This window comes from Myotis brandtii, unplaced genomic scaffold (assembly GCF_000412655.1).
Source record: "Myotis brandtii unplaced genomic scaffold, ASM41265v1 scaffold110, whole genome shotgun sequence".
Taxonomy (NCBI): Eukaryota; Metazoa; Chordata; class Mammalia; order Chiroptera; family Vespertilionidae; genus Myotis; species Myotis brandtii.
Window position 1 is genome coordinate 1,244,636 of NW_005353753.1, and position 22,268 is coordinate 1,266,903.

A 22,268-nucleotide genomic window follows, 5' to 3' on the forward strand; every position below is an offset into this window, starting at 1 on the left:
ACACACACACACACACACACACACATACACATACACCAAATAGTATGGAAAGTGTGGGCCTGTTAGCCAACAGAACTCTTGGGCTGTGAATTTCATCACTAGGATGAGTAGGAACAAAGTGGACAATGCACACAAGTGCTTTGGACTGGGCAATGCTCTGGCCAGACTGGAGGGAGTTTGTCTTACTGGTCCTCTGAGAAAACTCACTTCACTAGGGCAAAAGGCTTTTTACCTATAGTCCAGAGGGTCTGTGGGTCTCAGAAGTTATTATCAAAATCCTATGTAAAACCGGGTGGAGGGGAGCTATGGGGGGAAAAAAGAGGAACAACTGTAATCTGAACAATAAAGATTTAATAAAAATTAAAAAAAATATTTCAATTTTTGCTGATGACCATTTTTGTGTCTCTTATTTAGCAACCTTAATATCAACTTGTTCTTTGTTCATATCAAGACTGAAAAATCATAAGATTTTATTTTACTGTCTTTACAAGCTAAAAAGTTAGTAGGTTAAAGTTTCTTGGTTGTTGGCAGAAAACAGGAGACTATCCACGTCAGAAATAAATGACATTATTACTCATAGCACAGCAAGCTGCATGATCATCAGCATATTTGTGTAGGTTTTCCTTGTCACCAGGACCCATGAGGGTGATGGGTCTAAATGGATGCACGAATGGATCACATCTGAAGAACTCAGGAGCATGGTCTAGCAAGCAAAAAACATTGTAGCAAACAACAAATTAGTTCACCCTTCCCTGGGAGGGCAGTTAAATGTTGTAACCTTTTTTGCGGAGGTGACTTGTTACAACAATCCACTCAGTAGCAGGAAATGGATAAGCTTTGCAGACTGTCACACTCAACAAAAATGTGCAGGGACACTCAGGGCCATGGTGGACTGCCTTGCCCAATAGAACATGCTCTGGATGAAATAATAAATGTTGATTTTTAAGGGACAGTAATTTTCTTTTCCATTTTAAAAAACTATTGCAGCCTTGTACTGCCTTTTGCTCTATAGTTACTGCCTTTTCTTGGCACAGCGCAGTTCCTTTGATTTTCATTTATTTGTCTCCTTTGAATTTATCAATATTCTTTATCTGGTTTATATTCTTACCACATATCAGTGCTTAATGTTTAATATAATAGATACTTTTCAGCTTTTGTTTTGCTTTATTATTGTTATACTGACACTTTGAACTTTTTCCTTGAAACTCTTTTCTTATTCCTGATATGAAGAAACTTTCTACTCTTCTTTGACTTTCCTTTTCTTGGTGAACTTATATTGTGCTTTTTAAATTTGACGCTTTCTATGGCATCTGACCATCCTCCATTGTATCTTTCATTTGCACTGCATGATTCATATTACTGACCTCTTATTGAATTCCTCCTTCCCCTACATTTAATATTAAATCTTTCAAGTATATAGAAAAGTTGAAAGAATTATACACTTACCAAGAAGGGTCTACAGTTACTAACAGTTTGTATAGTTGTGTTACTGTGTATCTGTCAATTCCTCTTATTTTTTGATGTTTCAAAGTAAGTTGCAGGTATAAGTGTACCTCACTGTAAACTTAATGCTCATCACTAGGCTAGAGTTTAATATTTCTTTATGGTTCTTTTTCTTTAGGGTAAAATTGACGTAAAATGAAATGCATAAATCTTACATGGCCAGTTGGATAAGTTTGACACATGTATACACCTGGGTAACCCAAACGACTTCCAAAATATAGAGAAGGTATTAGAAAACTAAGTTCCAACTTTTGTTTTTGTAAATAAAGTTTTACACAGCCATACCCACTCATTTACAATGGCAGGAATGAGTATTTGAGCCAGAGTCCACCAAGCCAAATCTGTATTGTTATTCTGCCCCTTACAGAAAAAGTTTACTGATTCCCCCATATAGAACATTACTGTCATCTGGAACGTTCCCTCATGACCCCTCTCTTTCAATTTCTGCCCCTCACATGATCTTTATTCTGTTCCCCCCCAACCCCCACACTTCAAATTAGTTTTGTATATACTAGAATCATACACCATATTGTCTGCAAAGTTTCTTTCACCCTGCATGAAGTTTTGGAGATTGATCCATGTTATTGTGTATATCTGTAGCTTATCTCTTTTTATTGCTGAATAGTACTGTATTTTATTGTATAAGTTGTATAACTATACTGCAATTTGTTTATCCATTGCTCTGTTGATAGACAGTTGGATTGTTTCACGTTTTTGGCTATTTTGGATAAAACTGTTAGGAATATTCTTATTCAAATTTTTTGTGGACATGTTTTTTATTTCTCTTGGGTAGAATTACTGGGCAATAGGGTAAGTGTATATTTAATTTTATGAGAAACCACTAGACTTTTCCCCAAAGTAGTATCATTTTCACTTCCACCAATACTGAATGAAAGTTTTGGTTGCTTTACCACCTTTCCAAAATTTTGATATAGTCAGTATTTTTAATTTTAGCCATTCTGGTAGGTTTACTGGATTTTTGAGGTATAAATTTCTGTTCTAAACATACATATTCCTTGAATTGACCTTCCTATACTGTACAGTGCCATATCTTTTTTTTTGTACAGTGCCATATCTTAGCAGTTCTGCCCCCCCCCCTCCTTAATTTTTATGCACTAACTGATGGAGTCCAGCAGGACATCCTTATTCTTAAACCATAATGTATTCTCTCTTACATTCCTGTGGGGGTTTTTCCTGTTTATTTCTCATTTAAAGTTCTGTACCACACCCTTCTAGGTTGTCTGCCTCAAAAAATCCTATTCTTTAATGTAAAAACTCCTACGAAACTGTAATTGGAAGAGGGAGGCATCTGTCATCAATGTCAAGGTAGAGGAAAAATTGAGAATCACCATATTAGAGAACTTGTTACACTGAATTATCTTTTTTGTGTGTCTTTCTACTTCTAAACTGGTGTTCTTTCTCACAGGTGTTACAGGGTTCTGTGAATGTCTGATTTTTATTTCATCTTTAAAATAGGTTTAAAAAACTGTAGTTGAGGAAATTCACACTCCAGACGTGTTTTATACTAAGCTTCCAAAGTTTGAAGACTAGTATTATGTTAACTTGTGTTGCCAGGGTAATTTGTTTTGGAATGGACCCCAGATTAAAGTTTCTCTGGCTATTTCTGTGTGTGTAGTGGTATTAATTGTAAGTATGTCATTGAGTTCAGCTCATTAAAAAAAATTATATGGATGAATATACTAATTAGTTCACGCGAATGATGCTGAATCAAATGCTAGCCATCACTTAGGCATATTTGAGCAATACAAGATGTAGTAATGGTATAATATTTGTGTACTAACAAGTAAATACATTGGCATTATATCATGAAAATACAACATTATAGATAGTTTATATGCTTATTTTATGTTTTGAGTGCCTCTTGTCAGATTTATGCATAAGTAAGTTTTAGATATCATTAACTATGGCGCAAAGGTCCTCTGACTAATTTGTTCACTTCATATATAATAATTTATGAAGTATCTCTGTATGCCAAGTTCTAGGTACTGGTGAACAAGACAGTTAAGTTCTTGTCTCATGTCACATACTTTGGTGGAGGAGAGGTAGATAAGTGATTTAAAGAAAATGAAGCAGGTTGATGGAATAAATAATATATTTTATCAATACTAGTGTAGAAGTAATAGAACAATAATGACTTTGCATTATGTCAGGAATATGCTGAGAACTCTACTTAATGCTTTAGATATATGAGCACATTTAATCTTAAGTTTAAATAACTATGGAATACACTCTGCTTACATGTATTAAATGTAACTTTACTGACAAGACATTGTAATTAAGACTAGACTATCTACCATGTGATTGTAAGTCATCCTATGTCTATGTTTTCATGCCATGTTGTTATGGTTTCTTCAAAAGTTTGATAACTTAGCTGAAATTAATGTGTGGGTAAAATTCTTGTTAAAGACATTCCAAGTACAAGTTGGGAAATGTTGCAGTACTCTTAAGACTTACTATCAGATTATTTCAAGGTTTTGACTTGCTTGCTTTTAGGATTTGTTTGAACATGAATAATTAACATTTTGAAAGTTTAGAAATGTGCTCTGGTTTAGATTGTCTATGATATTTCTCCAGAATTACCCATGACACCATGTAAAGAAATTGTGCTGTTTGGCAGAGGCTTTGAGACTAAGGAAATAAACTGAATGGCTTTACCCCATTACTAATTTTGAGGCTCTAAAGACTTGTAGCCTGTTGGATGTTGGACAGAAGAAATCCAATAGTGAGTGTTTTTATAGGACAAATGTTTTTATAGAATATTTGTTCTCACTTGGGTGGGACTTACATTTATATCAGCATGACTTTTTTTGTGGTTTCCTCAAAATGGGGAGGGATATGAAATAATACTTGCGACCCTTTTAAGTTTTTGTTTGTAACCTTTAGAAAACAAATGAGCCTCTGCTTACCTCATCACTGCTTGATTTGTTATTGCACTGCACATGAGCTATACATACTTTTTTTAGTTAATTTTTTTCGAGGAAGAGGAAGGGTGAGAAAGAAACATTGATGTGAGAGGAAAACATTGATTGACTGCCTCCTGCACCCATCCTGCCAGAGATTGAGCCCCCAAAACCCAGGCATGTGCCCTGACCAGAATAGAACCTGGAACCTTTTGTTGCACTGAATGATGCCCAACCACCTGAGCCACACCAGGCAGGGTGCTATAAATACTTTTCTTTTTCTTTTGAACTATAATACTTTTTGTTCTCTTGTCTAATCCTTCTCCATCCACCACTTCAAACCATGATCTCTCTTGCCTTCTGGCTTTTGAACAGAGTATTCCCATTTTCTCGTTTCTCCAGGACTAATATCTATTCTTTATTTAGGTCTGCTTAGATGTTCTTTTCCTCTCCTGCCTCTCCACTGCCATTTCCCACCCTTTAGTACCAAGTTCCGTGTTCTTTTAACACTGTACACTTATCCCTATCATAGTCCTTATTCCTTGGTATTTTGTAAACTCAGTGGGAAATAGGGCTTAGATCTTATAATAGTGTTTAGTATAGTTGCCAGCCCATTAAAGGAGCCTAGTAAATAATACTATTGAAGAAATAAATGAATGCCTTTTCCAAATGATTTCAAGAGTGTGCATGAGGTTACTGGTATATTATGTTTATAAAGTGAAGTTTCCTAGATTTCTATTATGTAAAAGTAACTATGTCTTGTCTGTCTTATACAGTGTTGATACTCTTTTTTTTTAAAGATGAAAAGACATTTTATTATTATTTTACTGTATAACATAGTAGTGAATATACCTGATTGCATTTTCCCAAATGGCAAATGAGTCACAGGATAGCATTTCTCTTTGATTACTGAAAACCTCAATATGATCTGTCTTTTGGAGGATTCAGTTTCTCAGACATCTATGATACTGCCATGAAGATACCAATGGTGCTTAGTAGTAAAGAACATTTTGCTAAGTTCTATTATGGGTCCTTGCTCAAACTGTTCATCTAATCTGGTTTTAATTACTTGATACTGTGTTTCTTCATAATCACGCACATGATCTGACCAGGGATAGGTTTTATGTGTTCATGTGGAATGTCCACAGAAAGATTATAGTAAACTATTCCCCTACCATCAGATGTCAAAGCAAGCTCTATTTTGCAATTATAGCAATCTGAAAGAGAAGAATATGTGGGTTTATGACAGACACAATATAAAGTTTCATTTTGAATTGGAAATAAATGTTTCAAGATAGTTCTGTTTGATATTGCCCATTTCACTGCTGTTACTGCCATGGTGAATCAAGATGTTTATCAGGCGGTATGGAAAAAGATTTGAAGAGAAAATGCTATTAAATGCTTTTAAAATTTGCTTCTAGGCATATCTATTTTCATCCCTTTTCAGCAGCTCATGGCAAGCCCACCATCTTGCCTTGATCCGGGTCCTACAGAGTTGATATTCTTGATGTCCAGTATTAGGATATGTATTTTGCTTTTAGTGTAGTGCCAAGGAATCTGTTTTGGTGAGTTCTGGTACTTTTGCATAATTCCTCACTTGCTTGGTCACTTGCAATTGCAAAATATTTAACCATGGTTAGGTTATTTGGTCTACCTATGGAAAGAAGGAAAAACTGTTTCCAGATGTTGTAGAAGTAGTTAGTGGTCATTTTCTGCAGCCTTTTAATTTTATAGCAGATTGTCCAAGGGAGAATCTGCTTAAGGTTATGCAATGAAGCTTGGAGGGCAAATTTTATTTTATTCTAAATTTATCAGTTGAGTTAAAATTTATCAAAGATCCCAGGAAAGAGAACTTTTATTATAGTTAACTTTCTTTTATTCATAGTGATGCCAGACATGAAGAGTATGTATGGATGGTATAGCATGAGTCTGGTAATCACGTAGCTAATAAGTGGACCTAGCTGGTTATCCAGAACCCACAACTCAGCAGTAATTGAGTGGGCTGAATTCAGCTTGTGGACAAGTTTTCTTTCACCAGCATATTTAAAAAAAATCAAATTAATGCAGATATACAGTTTAAAAAGTTAGAGTACCAAAAGATAAGTAATGAGAAATAGCAGTTCCCTTTTCCATCCCCATTGTCCTCCAAATCTTTCTCCTCAAAAGACAGCACCTTTAAACTGCTTTAACTTTATTGTTAACATATATGTATATTCAGCTACTTGTTGGTTTATTAATTTTACTTTTGTTTCTTACATGTCCTGCTTTCCCTTCCCAGATCATGATCTTCGTAGTCTCATCTCTTGGGTTCAAATCTTGGCTCCTCGCTTGTAAGCCCTATAACCTTGAGCCAATTACTTAACCTCTCTATGTCATAGCTTCCTCATCTATAAAGTAAGGATAGTACAGGTCCTTACCTCATAGTATTATTGTGAGGATTAAATGTATGAAAAACATCTAATCTTTAGTTAAATTGGAAATTAGTATTTACATTTTATGACTGTGAAAGTACTGTTCACAACTGAGTCAGGGTAATGTGTATAACTTTTTAAATTTTTCATGGAGTTGCCTAATTTTAAGTCTTTATTTTTCTATATATCTATTGTTAATTCTGTGCATAGCCTCTGGTAATTTTTCAAAATTTGCTCTTCAGCTATATTTTTGCATGGTCAAATGCATCAAATAATCATTAGTTCTTTTGTTCTTCGAAGACATTCTTCCTAGGCCCTCCATCCTCCTGTTTCTGTCTGTACTGTTTGTTCTGTAGGCCTGATGCACAGCTGTCATACCGAGACTTTCCTTCATCAAGAAAGTGGAGTCTCTATTTCTTGAACTCTAATCTTTCTCTGTTTTTAGTTTATTCCCCAACTGTAGTGGGAGATATTTTCAGTAGGTTTCTTAAAAAAAGATGCCTAGAGGTAAAAAATTAAGTTATTGAATTTGTTGGCATCAAGTTCTTAATCTCTTATCATTTTAATGTGTGTAGGTCTGATGATAACCCCCTTTTCACTTCGAGATTTGCTTTCTCAATTTTTTCTTTGATAGTCTAGCTATAATATTTTTCAATTTTGTTGATTTTCTCAAAGAACCATCATTTGGCTTTGTTAAATGTCTCTGTATTCTATTTTACTAATTTCTGCTTTTACCTCATTTGTTTACTATTTCCTTTCTTTATTTCTGGTTTACTATACCTTTTATTTTCTAGCTTCTATTGGTGGAACCTTTGGTCATTGACTTTAGACCTTTTTTTCTAATGTAACATTTTTCCCCTAGTGTAAGCATTCCTCTAACAGTGTTTTTGCTATGTCCTGCAAAGTTTGATATTTTATATTTTTGTTATTCAGTACAGATGCTTTCTAATTTCTCTTATGATTTCTTATTTGAACTATACATTATTTAGAAATGTGTTAAATTTTATTTAGTTGGGATTTTCTTAGATAATACTTTTAAAATTTCAAATTTAATTCTTTTGTGAATCTGTAATCTTATTTCTTTTAAATTTATTGAGACTTGTTTTGTGGTCCAATATATTTATCTTGCTAATGTACTGTGTGCATTTAAAATTTGTATACTCTTCCATTGTTGGATATAGTATTCTAGGAAATGTCACATAAGTTGGTTCATAGTATTATTCTGATCTTCTGTGTCTTTACTGATACTTGTTTTTGTGTTGGTCTATTAGTTACTGAGTAAGGGATGTTAAAATCTGCTGTGATTATAGAGTTATCTCCCTCTCAATTTCTTGCTTCCTAAATTTTGAGGTTCTCTTATTATGAAATACTCCCTCTTTATCTCTGGTAGTGCTCTTTGTCCTCAGGTCTATTTTATTTAATATCAATATAGCCATTCCAGCCTTATTTTTTTGCATGGCATATCTCTTTCTATCTGTTTACTTACAACTTGTCTGAATCCTTTAAGTATTTCTTTCTTGGTATGATATGGTTGTTTTTTTGCCATGGTATTGTTTTCTGGTTGTTTTTTGTTGTTGCTGTTGTAGTTTCTCTTTTCATCCTTTTCTGTGTTTTTATGGATGATTTGATTAAAAAAATTTTTTTCAGTGCCCTTTTTGAAATTTCCATTTTTTAGATTATTTCTCTTTATATTATTTTTTTCTTCCTCTAAGATGATAATAAATAGTGAAAAGTTAGGTATGTATATATAACATTAGTGTCATATATGTAGAACTTTGTAACCAACCTTGATGTTATATGTATTATATATACATTCATTGAAAACCCTGACAATGTTACAATTTTTGGTTTAGTGACACATATTTTTAAAAACTTCAGAGGAAAATTTATTTTTATTTATCACCCCTATGCTCTCCTCATTCCTGAAAAGTTTCTCTTTATTAAATGTTTCAATCCGCCCCCCCCCCCCAAAAGAAAAAAAAAAACCACGAAACAAAATAAATGTTTTCGCCTAAGGAACTTCCTTTACCATTTCTTAAAGTGTAGATCAGCTTAATAAATTCTCTTATCTTACTTTCATCTGAAATGTCTTTATTTTGCCTTTATTCCTGCAATATATAGGTATATATTTTGGATATAGAATTTTTGGCTGAGTTATTTTCTCTCAGCCTTTTAAGATGTTGTTCCATTTTATCCTGACAACTATGGTTTCTGCTGCAAAATCTGTAGTTATTTGAATCATTGTTTCTCTGTATGTAATATATTGGTTTTCTGAGGCTGCTTTCAATAACTATTTTTGATTTTTAGACATGTTATTATGCTGTGTGTAGGTGTGGTTTTCTTTGAATTTATTCTGTTTTAGCCTTACTGAGGTTGAATTTATAAATTTACTTCATCCCTTTGAAAAGTTATGGACATTATTTCTTCAAATTTGTTTTCCTGTTTTAGTCTCCTTTTTTTTTTTTGTTTCCTTTGAACCTCAAATTACATGTATTTTTTAGATCTTTAAAAATTTTAAAAAGTCCATTTGTTTGCTTATTTAATTTTCAATCCTTTTCTGTTCTTTAGAATGGATAAATTCAAAAAAATCAATTTAATTCACTGGCTCTCTCACCCTGGCCCGGTAGCTTAGTTGGTTAGAATGTCATCCCAGGATGCCAACGTTTGGGGTTCAGTCCCTGATCAGGGCACATATAAGGTCAGCCAATGAATGCATAAATAAATGCAACAACAAATCTCTCTCTCTTCCTCTCTCTCTAAAATCAGTCAATAAAAAAAAATTTTTAAAAAATTAATTTACTGGTTCTTTTCCCTGTCATCTTCATTGTGCTGTGGATCCCAATCATTGGATTTTTTTTTTCATTCCAAAATTTCTATCTTTTTTGTTTGTTTGTGTATATTTCTCTGCTGAGATTCCCTGCCATTTTATTAATTTCAAGGTAATTTTGCTTTACTTCCTACAACAGCAATAATAACTGCTTTAAAATTCTTATATGATAACTATAATCTGAGTCATCTTGAAATTGGCATCTCTTGGTTGCATTTTCCCTGGAGAATGATTTATATTTCATAGTATTTTGTATTTGTAGTAATTTTGGATTTTATCCTGGATCTTCTGAGTGTTGTGCTATGGTCCTCTGGAGAATATTTTGTTTTAGAAGCAGTCGACTCAGATTTAGATTGCAAATACTGTTTCATACACTGTTCAGTGGTTCAAATCTAAGCTTAATTTCTTAGTCCTTTATAATCTGTTTTGTGTAAGATCTACACATGCATTGTTCGAGGGTTAGAGATTTCCCCTCACTTTCTGGCTTTCCCAGGTGCCATTCTATGCTTTGTGTGGCTAGAAATAGCATGACTTATAGTGGGGTTTTAGCACCTAAGCCATGATGCCTTTCCACAACTATGGTTCTGCCTCCGAGCAAAACTGCAAAAAGAAAAAAACGGGGAAACTCTCATCTGTACAGGTTGCTTCTCCAAATTTTAACTTCCTCTACATCCCTATTTGTTTTTTAATTCAGAATGCTCAGGTACTTTTTATTTTTTTTGTATTTTGTTCTAAGTTTATAGTTGCTGTCAGTGGGAGGGTCAGACTGTAGGGGGCCTGCACTGTCTGGAACTTGAGGCAACTGTAGATTTTTGTTATTGTTGTTAATTCTCAACCTAAGATCTTTTCCCATTGATTTTTAGAAAGAGTGGGAGGAAGGGGGAGAGACAGAGAGAGAAACAGCAGTGAGAGAGAGACATTGATTGGTTGCCTCCTGCACAAGTCCAGACCAGGAACCTGCAACTGCAGTATGTGCCCTTGATCAGAATTGAATGAACCTGGGACCCTTCAGTTCGAGGGCTGACACTCTATCCACTGAGCCAAACTGGCTAGGGCCAACTGTAGATTTTTGCTTTTGTTTTTCTACTCCTTGCATTAACTTTCCTCCTAAGTGGTGCGTGTGTGTGTGTGTGTGTGTGTGTGTGTGTGTGTGTGTTTCTTTAATGTTGGAAGTGGTTTTTTTTTTGTTTTTTGGTGGGGGGCGGTTTATTCCAGCTCTGCCTACTTATATTCTATGAGTTATGCTTGTGTGTTTTTGACTTACTCATCAGTGGGCCTCAGTGTTGTGTCATTTCTAGGTGAGCCAACCTTTTCATTGGGGGCCTCCCAAATGTCAGTGTTTGCAGCTTAGTTAGGAAGCTGTGGCAGTAAGTTTAGGTAAGAGATAATGGGGCTTGGATTAGAGTAGTAGCATTGAAGAGTAGTAGATGAGTAGATTCATAGGTGTGTGTGTAGTGTACCCATAGTATTGGAAATAGTCATATAGGTAATCTTGTGCCAGGGTAGATTACTGCCTATAAATTTTTATTGGAGGCATCTTGAAATAGAAAGAGCCTGAATTTAGTGACAGTAAAACCTGAATTTGAATCTTTCTTTGCCCCTAATTAGGTGTGTCAATTCAATTATTTAAAGTTTGTTCCATCTTACCTCAAAGGGTTGTTCTAGGAACTAAAGTAGATGATATGTATAAAGTGCTATTATTTATTTATAATATATTTTTATTGATTTTAGAGAGTAAGGGAGAGGAAGAGAGAGATAGAAACATCAGTGATGAGAGAAAATCATTGATCGGTTGCCTCCTGCGCACCCCACACTGGGGATCGAGCCCACAACCTGGGCATGTGCCCTTGACCGGATTCGAACCCAGGACCCTTCAGTCCGCAGGCTAACGCTCTATCCACTGAGCCAAACCAGCTAGGGCTATAAAGTGCTTTTTAAAAAAACAACTACTAACATTTATTGGGCTTTTACTATGTCAGGCATTATTCTGAGTATGTACAGGTGTTCATTTTTGTACTCTACATAAACCATGTGAGAAAATAGACCCCACTTTGTTGATGATACAAGTAAAAATGAGTAAGTTCTGGAGCTTAGGTTGAATATAGAAAAGTTTATTCCAGCACCTCTGTACTTAACCAGCATGCTGCTTATTCTTGCTCCATTTTAGCGATTGAATAGTAGTCTCAGAAATAGTTGTGCCAGTATTTTTATTTTTCTGTACACAACATTTTCCTACACAGTGCCTTTTTTTTTAATGCACGGTGCTTTTTTCATTGACCTTGTTAAAAGCAAATTAATGTATAACACAATACTTTCAAGTCTTTATCAGTGTTTTAATTATGCTAACTAAAGGATTCTCTTTAAAGCAGAATTGTCTTTCAAAATGTAAAGTTAAAATTTAGATTACCAGGGTTTTTTCTCCTCCAAAACTACTTGGTAAATTTGTTTTATTATGTGTGCTAACAATTGGAATTTGAGTACTAAAGAAAACTACTCATCTTCTCTCTGATTCCTTTAAAGGCACAAGTTATATTTTTTGTCTTGTGCGTCTGTACTTCTAGTGCAAATCAATGCAGTAATGGAGTTCACGTGTTAATTTTTACTGGAAAATGACAGTCATGTTAAGTTTTGTGGAAAACCTTGGTGTAACAGTGTTTTTTGTATTGACTAGTACTTTTAGAAATGTGGCATTATAGTGATCATTGTAATATGAGAATAAGTATTATTTATACAGGAATAAAGAAATATATAAATATTTATATAAGAATAAATATGTTTATTTAAAGTTAGCACATGTTTGCTAACTTTTTGAGAGAGAATATGTGTGTGTGTGTGTGTGTGTGTATTTGGCTTCTGCTATTATGAAATTATTCAGATTATGTGTATATTTTTATCAGCCAACTTTTGAGGGTTTGTTTTGGCATATAATACTTTGGTGGATGAGCCCTTTAACTGTTGCCTGCAATGGCCTCTTGGCATTTGCTATGCTTCCTGGATGAGTCATCAACAACAACATGTCTTAGTAATTGATATTACTCAGTATTTAGTTTTGCTTGAGGATTCTGTTCTTAGCTTCTCTCTGTTTGCTGGGGAAGAATGAAACTTTCTCTGAAGAATGTTGGTGTTTCAGGCCTGGGTCTTGCTGGTCTTGGTCCCCTGGTTTACCTATGATAGAATATGTAAACTTCTATTTTCCTTTATTCCCCACGTTGCAGCCCTTGCCTCAGAGGTCCTCGTTGCTAGAAGCTGGAAGTTCTAGAGATTGATGGGCTTAGATTTGTACTTATTTCCTGCACCCAATATAGTACCTAGAACATAATAGTCATTTTGTAAAGTTTGTTGAGTGACTGATTGATAACTGACTGAATGAATGAATCACAGGAAGAAGGTGAAGCTGGAAGACCCAATCAATTTTATGTAGCTAGGAAGTGGTAGATCTGTACCTTAAAATTTGATCTTCTGGCATCAAATATCTTCTTTTCTAGTTATTCATGTATCATCTACCTAATCATCTAAAGAATGAAATCAAATAAGACATTATACCATACTAATTTTTTAAATGACAAATGAATGCTTGTAATAGTAACTTTAACAATATTACATGGAGTTAGTTGTCTTATGCCCTTGCAAATGAAACCGATCACACAGCATTCACCTTCTATTCAGTCTATGTATTAGAGGTAGTCTCCACAGTTTTGGATTCAGTTTTAGCTAAGACAAGATGGCAGAGGAAAATTAGGGTCCCTATAAAAAGAAGCAGAATGAATAGTGAAAGGAAAGAGGAGAAGCAGAAAGGAATAGTTCTCTGGAAGCTAAAGAAAAACCAGTTATAAACACTCAACTGTGTTGAATGTATTAAAGATTTTTGGAGTAAGGACTGAAAAAAAAAAAGGTTTTTGGATTTAACAAGTAGAGGATCAATATTCTTAGCAAGACCTGTTTGAGTGAAAGCTAGATGGTAATGGATTAGAGAGGAAATGAGCATTGAAAGTGCACAGAATGACGATAAATATCTTTTTTTCCCCCTCTTAGGGTATTTGTCACTGAAAGAAAGTGGGAGATATGGAAATAGTTTGGAAAACACTAGAGAAAGTTTATCATTTTAGCTGGGGGTAGGTTTTTTTCTTTTTTAAGTAAGACATGAATAGAATGTATGTGTGGGTAGAAAGAAGTTAGTGGAGAAAAGGAAAGATGTTATTTAAAGGAAAAACAATCTTTGGGGAGGCAGGATCTTCTCTATACAGTTGTCTGGCATTTCAGAACAAAGAATATAAGTTAGGATGGATGCCATAATGACAAATTTAGAGATGCAGAGGGAGATAAGTTGGAGGAATTTTTGCTTGAAAACCTGTTTTCCTCTGTGAAGTAAGGAAGCAAAGATTTTGACTGAGAGTTCCATGGTTGGAAGTGGGGAATAGGAGAGTGGTGTAGCTGAAACACCTGCCATAGTGATGACTGGTTTTGACAGCCCTGCTGGGATCAGAAACTAAATGTACTGGTACCTTTCTACACAGTTATGTGATGTGTTTTTATCTTTGACCAGGAAAGAGTAGACAGAATGTCCCAGATTGGGTTTCAGTGGGGTAGATGTGGCAGAAGATATGGGAACTAGGAAATTGAGGGTGAGTATCATGCAAGTTTTTCACTTTATAGTCTAGGCCAGTGGTCGCCAACTGGTGGTCCGTGGACCACTGGTGGTCCATGAGGTCCGAAAGGTTGGCGACCGCTGGTCTAGATTATATAAGATAACCTAGAAAGTAACCAGGTGGCAGCAAATGGAAGGCCCAAAGAATAGACATAAGTGGAAGCAAGGGAGTGAGGTAAAAGCCAGGAGGAAGTTGTGACCAGGAAGTAAAATGTATAAATCAGTTATTTTCTAGTAGAAGCAGTTCTAGATGAGGTCGTGGAAGAACTGATGTAGTTACTGGACCACTCAACTCTGGGTATTATTACTCTTCCTGTTTTGTAGTTGAAGTGTTAAGTTGGTTTATCTTGTATTATAGTAGGATTTAAGGTAGAGGAGACAATATTGGGGGTATAGAGCTGGCTTGTCTTACTCCTTGGGGAATGTTTGGAACCTTGTAAATACAATCAGGATGGGAAAGCATCTGGCAGGTTGTACAGATGTGTGAACTTGAGAGGTTCTTGATCTAGAACTGGCAATATTCAAGAAAATTTTCCTTCTTGTTCCCAGATAAGGGGGATTTTCATCAAGGATTTACATTCTTCATTGAGAGGCCTTTGAGGAATGTAGTGCCATCATAGAAAACTAGATTTAGATTAAAAGTGGAAGAGTCATTTTGTAAAGTGACTGAAGGTATTAGAGGTTTTTAATGATATATAGGGCTTCTAAGCAATAGAGTGGAAATTGTTAGAAGCTGGATTATAGAGTCTTAAGTTAATCTTTCATTTTATACAATATATATTTTTTATTTCCTTATATCTTTTTGTTTTTTTCTTTAACTTTTTTTTAAGACTAGAAGCTCAGCACACACAAAATAGTGCGCGAGTAGCTCACTTCTGCTTGCCTTAGCTGGCCGCCCCGCCCATCGCTGCTCTTAGCTCACTGCCCCGCCCTCTGCTGCTGGTAGCTCTCCGCTGCAAGAGCTGCTGCTCCCGGGCAGGGGGGAGGGACTGAGAGGTGCTCAGTGCACCTCCTGGTGGTTGTTATGGCGTTACGGCCACGGGCCTTTTATAACATAGATAATTTTAGACTTATAGATGGAGGGGCCGCCTCTGCTCCCGGGTCCATGGCGGCGCCTCTCCCATGCCGCCGGCCTTCAGCCCTTGCAGATGCTGTGGCTTTGTCCGGATGGACATCCGGAAGATGTCCGGTCTAATTAGCATATTACCCTTTTATTAGTATAGATTATAGGTGTTAGCATTTTGCTGTATTTGTTTAAGGTGTTGAACTTTTATTTTTAATCCTCAATGATGAGAGAGAGAATCATTGATCAACTGTCTCCTGCACATCCCACACTGGGGATTGAGCCCACAACCCGGACATGTGTCCTGACGGGGAATCGAACCATGACTTCCTGTTTCATAGGTTGATGTTCATCCCCTGAGCCACAACAGGCCGGGTGGGAACTGTGCATTTAATGTGAAGTTTACTCTATTCCCTAAACTCTGCTGCCTGTTTCTGGGGGATACCAGTATGAATAAAGCATACTTTCTAAATTTCAGAAGCTTATGATCTTATTGGGAAGATAGAAACATTCCCAAATCTAATCAGAGTTTGCCAGGGTCCCTAAGCCTTCAGGACCTCGTGAAGCACAATTTGTAACTTGTAGTTTCCTGGAAGAAAATGGTTGCAATGAGAATTTATTAACTCTTGTTTTCCATTCCTGTGCCTGAATAGTTGTTTTTAAAATCTCTTGAATGTTCAAATTCTGATTGGTGTGAAGGGGGCTTATTTCAAGTCTGATGATACCTATTTTGATATTTTTACCTTGAGATCTCAGTTCTTTATTATGAAATACTAGAGTCCCGGTGCACAAAAATTTGTGCATTGGCAGGGGGCGTCCCTCAGCCCGACCTGTGCCCTCTCACAGTCTGGGACCCCTCGGGAGATAACCACCTGCTGACTTAGGCCCGCTCCTTGGGTGGCAGATGGCAGGCCTGATCCCACGGTGCCTGCCCCGCCTCCCCGGGTTGCACACGCAGGCCTGATCCCGGGGTTGAGGCAGGCGGCAGATGGCGCTGCCCCGCCCTGCTTGCAGTATGCAAATTTAACGGCTATCTTTGTTGGGGTAATTTGCATACTCTTCTGATTGGCTGATGGGCATAGCGAAGGTACGGTCAATTAGCATCTTTGTCTTTTATTAGTGTAGATAATTCTTAGCCAATTTTGCTTTTTATTATTATTTTTTATTTTTTTAATACTTTATTTATTTATTTATTTATTTTTTTATTAAATCTTTATTGTTCAGATTACATTTGTTCCTCTTTTTTTTTCCCCCCCATAACTCTTCCCCGCCAAGAATAGTCAGTCCATTCCCTTTCTATGTCCCTGATTCATTATAATCACCAGTTCATTCTGTAAATCAGATTATTTATTCACTTGATTCTTAGATTCACTTGTTGATAGATGCATGTTTGTTGTTCACAATTTGTATCTTTACCTTTTTCTTCTTCCTCTTCTTAAAGGATACCTTTCAGCATTTCGTATAATACTGGTTTAGTGGTGATGAACTCCTTTAGCTTTTCCTTATCTGTGAAGCTCTTTATCTGACCTTCAATTCTGAATGATAGCTTTGCTGGATAAAGTATTCTTGGTTGTAGGTTCTTGGTATTCAGCACTTTGAATATTTCTTGCCATTCCCTTCTGGCCTGCCAAGTTTCTGTTGAGAAATCAGCTGACAGTCGTATGGGTATTCCCTTGTAGGTAATTGAGTCTCTTTCTCTTGCTGCTTTTAAGATTCTCTCTTTGTCTTTTGCTCTTGGCATTTTAATTATGATGTGTCTTGGTGTGGTCCTCTTTGGATTCCTTTTGTTTGGGGTTCTCTGCGCTTCTTGGACCTGTAAGTCCATTTCTTTCACCAGGTGGGGGAAGTTTTCTGCCATTATTTCTTCAAATAGGTTTTCAATATCTTGCTGTCTCTCATCTTCTGGCACCCCTATTATTCTGATGTTTGTACGCTTGAAGCTGTCCCAGAGGCTCCTTACACTATCTTCGTATTTTCGGATTCTTTTTTCATTTTGCTTTTCCGGTTGGGTGTTTTTTGCTTCTTCGCATTTCAAATCTTTGGCTTGATTCTTGCGCTCCTCTGGTCTGCTATTGGGTGTAATATTCTTTATTTCAGAGCGTGTATGCTTAATTTCTAGTTTCTTTATCATAGCATCGAGGGTCTCATTAGTTTTCGTGAGTCTCTCCTCAAGTTTATTGGCAGCTTCTAGCACATTTTTGCAAGCCCTCAAAATTGCGTTTTTTAGCTCTATATCCTCCATTTCTGTCATGTTTTTTTGTCTCCGCATTTTTTATGCTTTCTTGGTGCACCCCCTTGTGGTCTTTGTGCGCAGTCTTGTTCTAGTTAAGCCTTGATTGTTGTAGTTAATACTAGAGGAATTTGACCACCAGGCCGAATGGCTGTGAGAATCAGCTCCAATTTTGCTTTTTAAACTTTATCTGCTACCACCTTTGCTGACTAATTTTGGTGCATGCAGATCAGAAACTTTCTGAAGAATCTGTGAAAGTGTTCTTATTTAATTTGATTAAAGAAACAGAAAGGAATAAAACCTTTCATTACAGCCCTAACCGGTTTGGCTCAGTGGAGAGAGCATCAGCCTGTGGACTGAAAGGTCCCAGGTTTGATTCCAGTCAAGGGCATGTACCTTAGTTGCAGGCACATCCCCAGTAGGAGGTGTGCAGGAGGCAGCTGATCGGTGTTTCTCTCTCATTGATGTTTCTAAACTCTCTATCCCTCTCCCTTCCTCTCTGTAAAAAATCAATAAAATATACATATATAAAAAAAACACCTTTCATTACAACTCGCATTTATCATTATGTTAATCAACGCCTATGTTAGATAGGATATGTTAGCTTGTAAAAACCAGAACATTGGACTATTTAAAAAACTCTGGATTTTTAGTAGTTTTATAAATTAAAACATCACTAAAATTCCTTCTGCTTTTGAAAAGTGCATAAGTGCATTTTCTCCAGTGGGATTTCTAAATTATGGTCCCCAAGCCATTTACGGAAATTTTAAACACTGGAATGACTCTGTATTATTATTTGTGATAAACCATAATATGATGAAAGGCACATTTGTCTTGGAATTATTCATCTGTATTAATTTAAACAAATACTAAAAAGTGCTGTGGTGTTTCCTTAGCTGTGTTGAGGAAGGAAGAGAGGGTCTCATCTCTCTCCCAACTTTACTGTGTTTTTTTTTGCCAGTCACCAATTCTCCCTCCATCATCCACTAGATATCCTCTAAGTAGATCATCTTAGCTTGTTTTATTGCCCATCTTTGACTCAGGCACCCTGCCCAGAGGGAGGGCCATGATGGTTGGGAACCAGTTGCTGTGCCAAAGAAGTGCATTATCCTGACTGATGTAGATAGTCAAGGCCTAGTCCTGTAGTCAAGTGGCTTCAGTCTCACCCAGATTACTGTTGTGGGGAGGAAAAAACTTTAACCTCAAGGTTCTTTTCTTGGTCTAATCAAATAAACATGAGATAGATTAACAGGAGAAACTAACCAAATTTAATTACATATATATATGTATGGTAGCCCCGCATATATGAGGGAGTCAGAGAACCCACATACATGAGAGGTTTAGAGACAGAAAGGGAAATTGAAGGATATACGTCATTCTGAGCTAGGAATGAGGTATTGCACTTCAGAAGGTAATTGTAGGGAGAGCACATGTTCAGTAATTATTAGTTTGCCCTGTTATCTCCACAGGTAAAAAGTCATTTCTAGTGATAAGTCTTATCGTGGGCTAGGCTCCTAATTTAAATTCTTCTAGATAGTGAACACTCAGAAGTTTCTTTTGAGTCTGCAAGGTCTTGACTGCCTTTAGCTCAAAATAATTCTCATAGCACAGAGGCATATCTTGGGGTGGCTTCTTCTGAACACCTACACTGTGAATCTATAATGAAAGAGGGGTGGAAGGGAATTTTAGGAAAACAGTCACATATCTACCATAGATAACCTAATTGCTTAAGCCCACAGCATAATCACTAATAAATATATCTGAACAAATTTTGCATTGTAGAGAGATGAAAACCCAAGTTAGTGGCCAGACTTTGAAAAATGCAGTCTTTTTTTTTTTTTTTTTTAAATATATTTTTTTTTTTTTAAAGAGGAGGAAGGGAGAGAGATAGAGAGTCAGAAACATCGATGAGAGAGAAACATCGATCAGCTGCCTCCTGCACACTCCCTACTGGGGATGTGCCCGCAACCAAGGTACATGCCCTTGACCGGAATCGAACTTGGGACCCTTCAGTCCGCAGGCCGACGCTCTATCCACTGAGCCAAACCGGTTACAGCAAAAATGCAGTCTTTTTAAAAAATATATATTTTTTATTGATTTCAGAGAGGAAGGAGAGAGAGACAGAGAGAGAGAGAGAGAGAAACATCAGTAATGAAGGAGAATCATTGATCAGCTGCCTCCTGCACGCCCCACACTGGGGATTGAGCCTGCAACCCGCGCCTGTGACCTGACCAGAATCGAACCATGACCTCCTGGTTCATAGGTTGACGCTCAACTACCGAGCCACGACGGCCAGGTGAAAAATGAAATCTTTTAAAAGTAAATTTAAAATGTGTTACATGTAAAACATATTTTAGTATAAAACCACAAAAAGTGAGGCTGAACAATTTCCTGTGATGAAATATATAGACGTTTATGGCATATATATGGTCTCATGCTAAATTGATGTGAGCTAGATTGATAGGTTATGAGGAGACCTTGAGAAGATAAGGAGGCTGGCAGGGAGAGCAGTGCCCTAAAGACAACCTTAGATAAAAGTATGACAAGGTGCCCACAACGCACACTCAAATACTTCTCTCTCCTGTCTTTTTTTTCTTTTGAGGACTGTGAGATCAGCAATCTTTGTTAAAATCATATTGATCTATTGATAAAGAGGCATAATTGTAGGGCAGATCTTCCTTTAGGATCTAGCATATTTACATTGATGTTTTAGCATTTAAAAGGTATTTAACCAGAAATTGAATTCTTTTGAAAATAGAAATTTAAGGTATTTACTCCATCTGTTTGGCTTTTTGTTCTTGGAGGTCTTTCGGATGTGAGTATATTCTTTCTCCTTACTAAGTAATACTTGCTGTTATAAATGTCAAATACTTGGGTTAACAAGGTTATTCTCTCTCAAGGCTTTCCATTTTATACTATTGTGACTGGTGACCTCTATTGTATTTTCTTTTAATTTTAACCAAGGCTGAATCCAAATACTTTGGAGCTTACTTTTATTTTCAGTGTTTAACAAGACATATATAACCTCCACTTTTGTAGAGCTCTCACTTTAGCTGGGAAAGGAGACTGTAAATGAATGAGTACATAAATAATTACTATTGTGATACATGCTCTGAGGAACATAGTCTTTAAGATTATATCAGAGAACCCTAATCTGCTTTTGGGAGATAAGAAAAGCTTTCCTGAGAACTTAATTTTAAGCTAATATCTGAACAATATGCAGAACTTAGCTAGGCAGTGTAGTTTGGGAAACAAAGAATTGAACATACACAGCCCAGAGCCTTTATGTAAGAAATGAATTAAATGAATGGATATACAGGTCTGAAGCTCAGAAAAACAGTTTAGTCTGGCAATATAAACTTGATCTATTTTTAAATCACTTTCTTGCCCCATTATCCCTCTATTTTTCTTAAAAAGCATACATTTTCTGCCCTAACTGGTTTCGCTCAGTGGATAGAGCGTCGGCATGCAGATCAAAGGGTCCCGGGTTCAATTCCGGTCAAGGGCACGTACCTTGGCCTGGGGCTCATGCAGGAGGCAACCAATTGATGTGTTTCTCTCACATCAATGTTTCTGTCTTTCCCTCTCTCTTCCACTCTCCTTAAAAAAAGTCAATGGAAAAATATCCTCAGGTGAGGATTAACAACAACAACAACAACAAAAGCATACATTTTCTGATTTGAGTTCTTTAAATATGTCTTTTTGTGTTTACCATGACAGATTGTATCATTTTCAACAGAAATTGCATAGGCATATATATTAACCTGTGAGAGCTATTGTAATGATATTAAGTAATATTTTATATTAGAGAAAGTTTTTTATCATAAAATATGGAGTCTACCATAACATTGTTGCATCTGAAACATGCCAAATCAGAAATTAGTGATTTCATTTTATTGCATTTTGGTTTTATTAAAAATTAAAAACTTCAAATTATGTTTAGGGTGAAAAATTCAAATAGAAAATGATGGACTATCTTCCCCCACCAGCCCCTCTTTGCTGTTTGTTGTGTATCCTTCCAGAAATTTTGATTACCCACCTATATAATAAAAGCCTAATATGCTAAGTGTCCAGTCGGCTGGTTGGCCGTTCAACCAATCAAAGCATTATATGCTAATGATATGCTAAGGCCTCTCAACCGCTCACTATGATGTGCACTGACCACCAGGGGGCAGATGCTCTGACCGGTAGATTAGCTTGCTGCTGGAGTCTGGCCAATGGGGACTGAGCAAGATGGGCCAGACACACCCTGGAGCCCTCCTGCGGTTCCTCCCCTTTGGCCAACCTCCCACGTCCCTCCCTGGCCCTGATTGTGCACTGGTGGGGTCCCTTGGCCTGGCCTGTGCCCTCTTGCAATCTGGGACCCCTTGTTGGGGGATGGAGAGGCAGTTTTGGCCCTATTCCACAGGCCAGGCCGAGGGACCCCACTGGTGCATGAATTCATGCACTGGGTCTCTAGTATTTATTATATAAACAATATCTGATTATTTAAAAAATTCAATTATACTGTATATATTCTTACACCTTTCTTTCAGTTGACATCTTGAGCAGGTAAGAATGGCTAAAAAATGAAATAAAAACCCTTATTTGTTTAAAAGAAAACTTAGTTGTGTCTTGATAAAATATCTTGTAACACTTGGTTTTGAACATTTTTTTTTATATTTATCC

At 36.5% G+C, this 22,268-nt stretch overlaps 1 protein-coding gene and 1 pseudogene across 1 annotated transcript in view; one reads left to right on the plus strand and one right to left on the minus strand.

Annotated features, from left to right (window-relative positions):
* Positions 1-5,342: 5,342 nt before the first annotated feature.
* LOC102247774 lies at positions 5,343-6,259 on the minus strand (annotated as a pseudogene).
* Positions 6,260-10,224: 3,965 nt separating this feature from the next.
* Positions 10,225-22,268, plus strand: part of NDFIP2 (Nedd4 family interacting protein 2) — a 55,998-nt gene continuing 43,954 nt past the window's right edge. Inside the window, exon 1 of the mRNA XM_005857305.2 lies at positions 10,225-10,365. Coding sequence (XP_005857367.1) covers positions 10,225-10,365 — 141 coding nt within the window. The remainder of the gene's footprint in view (positions 10,366-22,268) is intronic.